Source organism: Sphaeroforma arctica, assembly GCF_001186125.1.
Source record: "Sphaeroforma arctica JP610 unplaced genomic scaffold supercont1.1077, whole genome shotgun sequence".
Lineage (NCBI taxonomy): Eukaryota > Ichthyosporea > Ichthyophonida > Sphaeroforma > Sphaeroforma arctica.
In genome coordinates this window covers 1-12069 of record NW_014039481.1, presented here as the reverse complement: position 1 = coordinate 12069, position 12069 = coordinate 1, and the positions used below count along the sequence as shown (strand labels likewise).

The 12069-nt window shown below is 43.7% G+C and overlaps 2 protein-coding genes across 2 annotated transcripts in view; one reads left to right on the top strand and one right to left on the bottom strand.

Annotated features, from left to right (window-relative positions):
* The window catches only part of SARC_09902 (Ras-like GTP-binding protein D), a 3090-nt gene extending 1012 nt beyond the window's left edge, over positions 1-2078 (top strand). The window contains exons 3-5 of the mRNA XM_014296066.1: positions 1036-1223; positions 1400-1741; positions 1841-2078. Coding sequence (XP_014151541.1) covers positions 1036-1223; positions 1400-1741; positions 1841-1879 — 569 coding nt within the window. The 3' untranslated portion in view covers positions 1880-2078. The remainder of the gene's footprint in view (positions 1-1035; positions 1224-1399; positions 1742-1840) is intronic.
* A 21-nt stretch (positions 2079-2099) lies between these two features.
* SARC_09901 (hypothetical protein) lies at positions 2100-11908 on the bottom strand (the record flags this gene model as incomplete). The annotated part of the gene is made up of 14 exons (XM_014296065.1): positions 2100-2252; positions 2416-3099; positions 3223-3879; positions 4016-4108; positions 4259-4361; positions 4549-4612; positions 4739-4842; positions 4944-6138; positions 6275-6586; positions 6684-7047; positions 7265-9216; positions 9399-9588; positions 9753-10405; positions 10651-11908. The coding sequence occupies 14 exons, from the start codon at positions 11906-11908 to the stop codon at positions 2157-2159; spliced, it is 7725 nt and encodes a 2574-aa protein (XP_014151540.1). The 3' UTR covers positions 2100-2156.
* Between the last annotated feature and the right edge of the window lie 161 nt (positions 11909-12069).

Genomic DNA, 12069 nt, shown 5'->3' with positions numbered 1-12069 from the left:
TATATATATATATATAATATATATATATATATATATATAANACTATATATATATATATATATTATTATATATATATATATATATAGTCGTCAATATATATTCCTATATCTATCTATATATGTGTATGGATATGTATACGAATACGTATATGTATTTATATATATATATATATATCAAAATATTTATGCCTAAATCTATCTATATATGTGTATGTATACGTATACGTATATGTATATATATATCAAAATATATATATGTCTGTGTCTGTGGTGTTTGTGTGTTTGCATATATATATATATATATATATGTGTGTGTGTGTATATATATATGTGTATACTTTTACTTGTACATATTTATTTTTATTCACACTCTCACACGCATACACACACATATATGTATATAAAATATGCGTATCTATGTATATATTTTAAATATATATATATATATGGTTGTGTGGGTGTGTATGTATGTATGGTATGTATGTATGGACTATATATATATATATGTGTGTGTGTGTGTTTGTGTATGTGTGTGTATGTATGTATGGACAGACATATATATATGTATGTATGTATATATATTCAAATTTGTTGTGTATTAAAGTAGTTCCGCTGACCATTTGTTACTTTCCTTGGTACGACGTGTGTGCAAAGTCCGGTTCACTTTCAATCTCTAGTTATTGTGAGAATGGTGTACATTGAATATTGTGATGATCTGCTAAGTTTGTAGTTAGAATTATGTGACATATGGCATACTTTTGTACACGCCGGAATACCATTTCGGTAGTATGTGGTCCTTCATAAATGTAGGCAACAAAGAGTAGACATATGACACGAAATAATTGTCACAATTATTCTACGACAACTAGGACATCCGATTTTGTATTCTTTTTGGTGCTGGAGCAGTCTTGACCTGTTTCCGCGCTATTCTCCTTCTCGATAGCTCAAAAATCTTCATGCCAGCTAGTCACGTAGCTCTCATATATTGTTTGTTTTAAACAAGCTTGTAACCTGATATTCCACTTCTCTTGGGCAGAAACTCAACGAGATATCCATCAAAGAGCGGTAGACGAACTCCAGGATTCTGGTCTTGATCAAATCAGTCTATCTTTCTATTTGACGTCGATATACGATCACTCGATTTTCGAGGCCTTCAGTAAAGTGGTGCAGAAGTTGATCCCGCAGCTGCCAATGCTTGAGAATTTACTGAACATTCTCATGGCGGTATGTATTCGCATGTATTTATCATATGTAAATGACAGGCTATTTCTAGTATCTCTGCTATCTCTCATAAATTGTACAGGGGTTCTCTTTTGTTGCTGTAACACTGTAGTGTCAAATTTGTTGAAGTGTTATATTGTTGATTTACGTCAGAAACCTTTACTACCTTCCACATTCAGAATTCCGGCATCGAGAAAACGTTTCTTTTTGATGTGGTCTCGAAAATCTACCTCGCCACAGACAGTTCACCTGTGGATATGCAATCATACGAGCTTTGCAGTGATATGATCGATGTCGTGATAGATATATCGTGTATTTACGGTATGAAGGATGAAGTTAGTGATGGCATCGCATACGATAGTGGATCATCGTCTGTCATTAAGCTGAACAACGGGATGGTACTATATTTACGCGAAGTCAACAAGTATCTGGCCCTGGTTTCACTGCTAAGGGAATCGAATTTCGTTCAGCACGGTCTCATCGACTACAACTTCCACTGCTTCCGGAAAGCAATTCAAGAGGTACTGCTCAGATTTATTTTGTCTACTTGCGGATAGTTTGATCATTTCTTACTTACTGGCAATAATCACCGTTGATACTGTTTTATTTGTTCTTCACAGGTATTTGACGTGCGACAGAAGGCAGCAAGTGAACAATAATACTTAGTGGACTTCCAAGTGTAGCACTTTATGTCGGCATCGTCGCCTATATTAGTAGCCATGAAAGACAGCTTGCGGCTGGCACACGGGAATGTGCCAGTGACCTAGGAGGTAACTTCAAGTGCTTAGGGCATCGATTGATTCCGATCTCACAAGCTGGCTGCACATATTTTGTAGAATAAAGAAGATCCGATCAGAATATTTTTTAAATCAATTGGATTTCCACTTTATTTGTCTTGATTTATTGCACGCGTCAAGAATCGCCAACAGAGAATGTTCACCTCGCTAAATATCGCACTAAATTTGCAAATACGTCGCTTTTGGCGCTCGAAGCTAAAGCAGCCACAAAAGTTTCCTTGTTCGGATCCGATAGCTAAGTTGTAGGGTACATAGGAAGAGAAATAATGGTGGTTGTCAGTTGTACATACACGAATATAGTCAGAAAAAAAAAATCGAAATTCAGATAAATAATAATGAAGAACTCGACAAGAATTTCTTATCCTATGAAGTCGACACTATCAAGCGACAAACTTCACCTGTCTATGGAAGTCACTGCCGGTAAAGTAGAAGAGATCGTTATCGAATGAGCTTGGCTCCTCTAACTGCTCCAAAACGAGTAGGTCAAGAGCTTTGACGGTATCAGACTTCGCCACAGATACGAAGAGAACAGCAAGCGCGCCACGGCCGAGGTCGCCATCAAGTTTGTCCATGAAAGATTTCGAAGAATTAGTGATCATTTCAGCTAACATTGGGCCGTCTTGAAGTCGCTGTACGCGTCTGAGTACTTGCAAAGCAACTATTGACAATCGCTTGATAGTGAACACAGTGCATTCCAGTAACTCGCTCAATATAGCGGTGACGATTTCTTCGTCATCGAGAAATCTCGTCATTAACTGTGGGATTAGTTTTGCTACTTTGTTTGCTTCCAAATTAGAAGCCGTGTGTAATCTCTCGAACAGGCGTCGGAGGACACCGCGCACCGTCTCGATAACTGGCTCGTCATCGAGTGGTTTCGCCCACAATTGGCACACAGACAACCGGAGGGTTGAATACGTGTGCAAGATACTCTTGGCACTCATGGAGTTCTCCACCACTTTCAATTCCTTCTCTATCATCTCACGGTGCACGCGTGAGTCGATTGTTAATCGCTCAATGCCGCGCATAATTCCTTCAAAAACGAACTCTGGCGTACGAGTGTCAGCAGCGATTGTAACACACACCTGTATGAGACATGTGGATTCTAAGGTTAGCTGAGGGTCCAAACTTTCTGACAAGAAGATGATATGGCTGAATTACAGCAAATTGAAACGGACGAGAACAGCTTGCTATATACAAATTGATACCTTGACAACTTGCGCTGCGAATCCAGTCACATGGGCTTCATTAGGGTAGTGTTGCACTACTGGTATAGCCAACAAAAGCACGTCTAGATAAAACCTAGGCGCCTGAATGATGGGATCGGATGTGGATCGACTCACAACTTTATCACTGTTACATCCTCGTAAGACAACGGACAGATACGATACAACGGACGGTATCAACCGGCCTAGAGGTTTCCGAGTCTTTGAATCGTCCAGCAGAAGTGAAATGGATTGCAGCAAACACACTTCGGTGCCGATTGGATTAGCCATGGGATTCAAATCGAGCATGTTAGAGGAAGGCCGAGTACCAGCAAGTGTGTCCTGACTATGGCTCTTGGCCGACGCAGATCTAATTTCAAGCACTGTGGTTAGCATTGAGTTTAGATGCGCTGCGACCAGATCGAACCGGCTAAGTTTTATGGCTACATTGGTGAGGCCGAGGAGGAGGTATGGACCAAGGCGCGGAAGATCATTGTGGACTTTCGCCAAATGTTGAAACACGTCACTGAGCCACGTATGTATCGTTGTGTCTTCCTTCACCGATAAGGCGGTAGTAATGGAACCCAATAGTAAAGCGGCCTTTGCAATCTCTGCTAGCAGCACGGGCGACCTTGAACCAGCAGGAACAACACTGAGATACTGTAGGTAGAATGGTCGTCAAATCAGGTTGAAGTCGGTGAATACATTTGAATGCATGATTATTATGTAATCTAGATTCACAATAGAAAGTCGCATAAATTGTCAGTCAATGTCTCGAGTCTGTCTCAATACGTACCTGCCCAAATCGTCGGGACAAGACTTTGCATAATTCTAAGACATCAATGGGCGAAGCTGCTAAAACTGGAACCTTGCGTAAGTTGATTTCCTTCTACTCAGACAAAAGATTGCCAAAAAAAAGACAGCATATTAGTCATCGATAACGTAGAACGTAGTCAACGTGGCATTATTGTGACCAGGTAGCATCACTTAATAGCATGTGAGCAGCAGGTCTCGTAGCATGTGAGAAAGGTCAACTTACATCGATGTACCAGACTTTCAGCATATCAAGGTGGGGCTGAAGCATCGGCATAGAGTTAGTTGTGGGAAAAATACTCTCCAAATGGGCTAATCTCGCTGCAGACCTACGGACAAAAACCAGATACTCATTAATTTGTTCTTGACAGCAAAGTTGTGGCGATATTGGAAAGTGAGCATAGAAATCAGATAAACTGAGGCAAAAAATGATAGCCCTATGCAGAGGTTTGGCTGACAACAAATGCACCTCGAGAACACAACACAAATTTAACCGTCTTTATGTTGCATATATACCTGCATATTCGTGTCCTCTCTGTCGACAATATATCGCTTATCTCTGCTCCACTAATCTCAGCCACTAATTGAAAATTATAAAATAGATTTCATTCAATACGAGCAATGAAAATCTACAAGTTACGGAACAAAATATGGAGGAACAGAAATACGAAGAGAGGATGATACACACTATGAGAATGTGACTTACCGAAGAGACCTTCGTAGTCGACAACAGGACTCGCGCTAGTAGGGTGTTCACATAAGCATACAAGTCCTCCTACACAGACAGTATTGTCCGAGGGTATATTCACACTATAGGAAGATGGAGGCGGGATATACAATATTAGCAAGGTTAGGAACTGATGGTATCACCCGATAACACTGTCAACGAAGTCCGAAAAGCAATCACATACCCTGTTAATAGCCCATCAAGGTTAATCTGTTTGGAAATAGTCGCGGCTGGAGCATCTTTGAAGTCATGATGCGTGTAAGAGTTTCTATTGTGGGAAACCTTTCTACTCATGCTCAATTGTATTTGGTAATCTGCATGCTCATAGAGAAGCGAAACCAACCCTCGTATCGCCAGTCCAACCTGGTTTCCAATTTTCTCTCCATCACCAACATCGAGTCCTGCGTCAAGTGCTTGCATCAAAGACGCCCATACATGTTTGAATAAGCCTACAGTAGGCGTCCCCAGCACCCCGACTGTTTGCAATGCCGCTGCCACCAGTTCAGCGTGTGCGGTTTCATCTGAAGGCAGGAGTGACGATGGAAAGTTTTGACCCTGGCAAGTACCGTACATCTCGCCTCTCTCGATACACAGCATATGTGAGTGAACAGCCATCATATCTACGCGACACAGACATATGACTGCATGTTTCAACGACCTCATCAGAGAGGTCATCGCATTCGAATCATGCGTTTGTCTTATCAGAGAAGAGCACAACTTCTGCAACATAATTCCCAATCTATGATGCGTTGCATCATGCGAAAACGGCGGTGCACGACTTTGCAAATTGTCCTCACCCTCTTCTGCGTCGATTTGAGGTGCGGTTCTCAGTGGCGGGGCAAGACCGAAGTATTGAAAAAAAGCGTAAACACTAGCTACCGAAGACATCCAATTTGAATCGTTCGATAAATCACGCTTGTAGCTCTCGCTTACACACTCCAATGCACATATGAGCACGCAAGGCTGCGTGTCGGGAACGGACCGAGCGGCCGAAGCTATAAAGGCAGTTGCGAACTGTTTCAGTCCTCCCAGGTTCCCATAGTTCTCAGTAGCAGAAGTATTTAAATGTTCTGTATCCCCCTCACTCGTTGCATGAACGCTAGTTTGTTCTTCCTGCGCATTGTTTGAACTCTTCACATGGACTGTAGCTTGAGCAGCAATGTACGGATGTCTTAAATATGCCAGACAGACTGAAGCTGCAGACGAGGCCAACTTCAGAGTAGTCTCATCGTTACTACGATATGGATGTAAATTAGCCAGTGCAATCAGTAGCTTGGATTGAACAAAAGAATGTACATCCCTTAAGCAGATATCATGGATCGTATCTGCCTCAACACGTATACCCTCATCCACTATGAGCCCAACTTTCTCTCTTTCATCTGTGGTAAATGGCCAGAATACATTTTGGAAAAGTAATACAAAATGATGAATGAATGTTTGAGTCGCAGTTGATAAAAAATACAATGTTTCCTTCGAAACCGCTGCACTAGCACTTAAAACCAATACTACTTTTACCTTGGATTCCATTGTTGCGCCTTGATTGAGATATGTCAAGCATTGGCATATCATACATTCCATTTTCATTCGTATCGTCTCCAGTTATTGCATGCCCCTCATCGATGGAGCTCTTGACTGCGACGCCATCTATACGACTTCTACCAGTTGCGATGTCAGTTTGAGAATCCAAATCATCCATAACAAGTACAACGCCGTTGGCAGCATCCTTGGTAGAGTCGGTTTCGACTACGTCTCTTTCAGAGGTATTCGAGCTCCTTTCCGGGCGGGTGCTTGCATCGATACTATCCAAAAGATTCAGTGTGACTGACGCTGGGACAACATATGCGAGATTAGATCAGTACGCAGAATAATTACACTTCACTCGCCCTGGCATGATATCAACAAGCGTCAACGAGCTCTGACTTACCCATTGCTGTTGGAGCAATTCTACCATCAATCAGGCATCTGAGCAGCCGAGCGGGCAAGATATGACGGGCCACTTGGCGTATGACCTTCGAAGGCGACGGCGCTTGTAAAGCTTTCTCTACAATGCTACCATAGTCGATTGGAATCACTGATTGTATCGTAATGTCTTCGCTGTTGTTTGTTGTTTCCGCACTGGAACTCATTTGTGCTTGCAAAGCTGAACTTGAATCGGGTATCGTGCTCTTCAAAATCTCCGTACGTAAACGCCTTCGTACAGACGGGTTCCGACAAGATCGACTCAACTCCCGCATGAAAGTTTCAGTAGCGGGTGTGCGCGGTTTCGCCATAATCAAACATTGGATACCCTACATCGATCGAAGAATCAAAATATGTGTACAGCACTATTAATGTAGCACTTTCAATGCTTCAAAGTAATGTGAAGATTTCCGTAGACGTAAGAAGAAATCCACCCGGACCCGATTTTCTATTTGCAGCTGATCGGTGTTTACCTACCTACCCCTGGTGTATATTTATTACGCATTTCCAAAAGTGCAGCGTGCAAGCATGGACATATTGACTTACTTTCAACACCAGTTCCCTTCGCCACCCATTCTTGATGCCATATGCGACCTCCTGGCATAGCGACGCCATATTTTCGGCTCCGAACGCACCGGAGGCGAGAGCTGATTTTACTGTTGTTTCGTTTGCATTAGCGACAGTCATGTACGGCCAGATTGGGTAGACTTGGAGATACGGGCTTTTGTCTTGTCTATTATCCAAAGCTGAGGACCGATCTTCGGATATGAGTTTCTCGCATAGAAGAATGAATACTCCATTACCAACCAAGATATCTTGGGGTGCCACCTTTGCATCATGAGAGTGCCCAATACTAAGTATCGAACTAGTTTCGCGCACAATTGCGGGATGATCTATCGGAAGGCCACGAGATACAAATGAGAACCACAGAATAAGTGTTTCGGGAGATTGATTGCGTCTCAACTTCAGCTGTGAAGTTACACGATGCACAAAATTGCTCTCGCGGTCTTTGGCTAATAACAGAATGGTACAATTTTTCGTAAGTATCGAGATATTGTCTTGCAAAAAGAGCAACATGAGAATAATCTGATTAAAGAGTGAGTCTATATGCTTTGCTGTCGGAACTGTCCGTGATTCGGTTTTGTTTGAGACAAAGACAAGAGCTGAGATGATTTCGAAGACATCTGCCAGGGGCAGTTCAGTTTGAAATTCTTGTGGAACAGAGCACCAGCACCGCAGAGCTGCGACTACTGACAGGGCTATATTTGAGAGCGCCTTCATATTGATAAGGGGCTTATTACTCAGTCCAATACTCAGCGACCTCTTTGCAATATCGAAAAGAGCTGTTATGTCCTGTAGAACGCTGGTAGAACCTTTCCTTTTGACAGTGTAGTCCAGATCCAGCTCGGACACGCAGTCGTACAACTCTAGCACTGTCCAATCACCGTGCATTAATCGACCATCGTGCGATACCGCCAGCATAGCTCCATCAACTCCTGCCATACACATTACAAGAGCTGCCCATACCCTGCTGGATATTGTCTTTTTCAAGTTTTTGTTAGGCTGCGATCTGCGAAGAATTTCGGTTACCATCCCCAAGGCGTAGTTGCGATGGATGCAGCTGAGAAGTAATGAGAAAGAACTATCTTGTATAGGTGAAAATAGTCCACGGACCCCTTCATGTGTACTACTCCGCCTGCTCGCCATCAGATCACTACTCCGTCTGCTCGCCACTAGGTCACTTGGCGCAGAGACCGCTGTGGGCGAGGGTGGTGGCATTGATACTTTCTCAGGTGACAAGATCTCCGACAGTATTGGCTGTAGGGATTGCAATACAAGCATCTCCATCCTTTCACGTGAGCTGATCGATAAATTCGTACTCACAGCAGCAGCCAGAAGTCGCTCAGAGAGTTGAACTGTTTTGGCAAACGATATGACTCCTTGATGTTTTTGTGCATCCCTGCTGATCAGCACAAAGAACTGGAACATGTAAGGAACAAGTGCTTCGGGATAGGGTTGGTGACCACTAATTATGGCGTCCACCTGTCCCTGAAAGTACGAAAGATAAGTCTTATCTTTGTCGAGTCGGTGATAATTCAACCCAGAGCTCACTAGTCTCGCCAGCAGAGCTAGCAAAGCCTTTTGGAATTCTACATTTGACGTAGTTATGTACTCGTCCAAAGCCTTGTACAATATGGGTTCAATTCGCTCCACAAAGCGGGCTTTGTTCACCTTCCCAACAGGAGTCGGCATAGCGGTCACTCCTGTCCCGGTAGTGGACAAGCTAAAAGGCCACGAAGGGAATCTGTTAATACCCCCTCCCGAGCCTTTGGGCGCAACGCGTTCCTTGGATTTGTCCGATGACATGCCTGAGTACCTGGGCGGGCCTAATGATTGGCTAACCAGTGACATCAACGGCCGGCCTAGCAACCCACTTAGACCAAACTGTAGATCTGCACCCTGCATGAACGTTAGTGGCCTACTCTCGGTATTCAAATCTGTGAGTGGGTGGACAGTTGTGTTGGGATGAGTGAATGAGATTAACAAGACATCCAACGTTAGAAGGATTCACTATTGATATCAAGCGCTGGTCGCTAAGACTTTCCGGTTCAGGGCCAGTCCTACTAATTGCCTATGTGCACAAAGCAGTTACATACAATAGATTGAATAATGAGCACACCTGATCTGGAACCGGTTTCGTGTGCTGAGGTCATAACAGCTTTGACCAACTCGTGCAGACAATTAATTACGGCTGGTCCCGCCACTGGAAGTAACACCGGTAGGAAGGATAGCAAAATGTCGGCCATAGGCAGAATTTGCTTCTGTATGCTCCCTATCAAGGTCGCAAGAGTGTGAAGAGCACAGGAAACCTAAATGAACATACAAGGAGCAAGACAATTGGATGAGGATTAGTATGCGCACAACTGATGACTTACACACTCTGTGCAACAGCCGATGTGATTAATCACATGGACAATTAGCATTGAATTGAAGACTAAATCGCATACCAATCCAAAAAAAATTGCATCCGTACCAAATTTCCTAATCGATCAGTGGAAGTCATCAATGTAGTGCTCGCCCCCACTTCAGCTGACTTCAATCTATCGTAGAGGTTCACATAAGCCGGTACGTTTACGAACGCACAGGCCTTTTCCGCCAAAAGCAGATCGTTGTCTTTCCCATCCGTCTTCTGCGCTGGCGCAGTCCCCTTATTTTTCTCGGTGGCGGGTAAATGCAAATCGATTTTGCAAAGTACGTGCACACATACATTAAGGATTCGCATAAGATGGGCCAGAATACGCGGAGTGTGTGGATAAAATTGTAGAGATCGAGAGTATCGACAAAGATCTGCTAGCAACGTCAGTATCAAGGGATGAAGGCTCAAATCCACACATAGATCACTGCATGATATCAAATCCAATGTTAATAGCAGTATATCGGATAGGTTGCCAAGCAAACTGCCTTGTGCTTGAATTGCAGCGCCTTCCGCAGACGGCATGACGGAGTTGTGTACAGCCGGAGGAGTCCCGTATGTTCGACATAGATCGGCCAGAGAAACGAAAGCTCCCGCGAGTGTATTGTTCGTGGAGAGAAAGATCTCAGGTGGCACACTTTGACACTTGACGTATGGCATGATCACTCCATGCATCTTAGCCACGATAATCGAAAATGCGCGCGTCGCATTCCCTGATGATAGCAGGACACGCGCGTGAATCAACAGATATATTCGTCAGGCTAAAATAAGTATATAATGGATCGCCAGGGCGCGAAAGATTTCACATACAGTCTTTCACGTAGAAACCGAACTTTTCGAACAGTAGGAATTATATTGCAAATGCCAGAGATAAGATGCGAGAAAGTAGAAAATAACACGAAGTGGAGACTTCGAGAATTGAAGCATCACCAGGCAGATGCGTTTTTGAAAGACTCACCATTGATAATTCCTTCGGCAGAAGCAGTCGTGTCATTGGGCAATTTGGGAGATTCGTATATATAACTTGGGCCCATCAAAGGTACAAGCTGGGATGTGTCTTCGATATGGAGTACGCTATTGCTTCGTTGACAACCTGTTATGGTCAGCGGATACAATACATCAGACAGGGCATGCAAGGAATATACCGTCGCGATTGGTGGATTCCCTCGGCTTGATTCATGGTGTAATGTCCTACACATGGCAGTCAGGCATTTGGCGGCCTGCGCTCTGATTCGCGCGTCGCCGTTATCCAAAGACATGATTACCGATTCCAGTGCGTACTCTTGTAGACGTGAGGGCGGCACATTCCATTCCCGTGTCAGTATTTTGGACCCTAGTGTATTTTTAGCTTGCCCGTTGTATGGGTAACTGAACTCGTGTGCGACGACAAGTTCAGACCAGTACTTGATCATCATCCAGTTCACTTGTGCCAATGCGCTCAACGCTTCAAGTTGCACAAGCCAATATGAGTCTCTTCGCAGCAAACTACACAATGTCGTGACCAAGTCTAAGGCGGCCCGTGAATAATTTTTTCCACTCGCATTGATAGTTAGCAGAATCTCCACACAGCCACCGGCTGACAGACAAGCATTCTTTTGAGTCTGTGAAGACGTGTCATCGAGCAGTGCGAGAAGTATTCCAGAGCACAATTCGACCAACATCCCTTTTCTTGTATATGCGTCGCTTATGGTATCATCATCAGGATTCTGTACAGATAGATGCGATGTGCTATCATACGCCGCGCGTATGTAGTAACCAACAAGTGAAGCAACGCTGCTCCGGACTGCCTGATCGCTGTGCCTGTGGTAGTCTAATAATCGAACGAAAGACTCTAAATTATGATTCAACACCTCTGCGTGTGCCAATAGCAGCGCGCCTGCACATGCCAGCGCAAGCGTTTTAGTGCTCACTTTAGGGGTGAGGGCCGGGCTTTGAGTGTTCGGTATCAGCCAGTGGAACACAACGTCCACCACTTGCCTTGAGGTCACCGCATTACTCGCCAATACTGACTCACCGTATGGTGAGCGAGAGAATATGTCTGACCCGAACAGCTGAACAATGCGCTCAATACTGGTTAATACTGCGTTTGTAAGATTGGTATTGGACTCAGTACCATACTCCAGTGCCTTGAGAAGCAACGTTTTGACGGTGCGCGACGAATACTGGACCCTCGGTGTGGTGGGTGAGTCTGCTTCCTCGTCAACCTGAAAATGCATGAGGGCATCACACACCGAGATAATTTAGCAGGTATGCAACTACCGTATGATGCTAAAGTCATGGACATATGGTCACAATTCATTGAGAAGAAACTTAATATCAAACAATGTCTAATTAATTGACACCAGCACAATATAAATATAAATATAAATATATATAT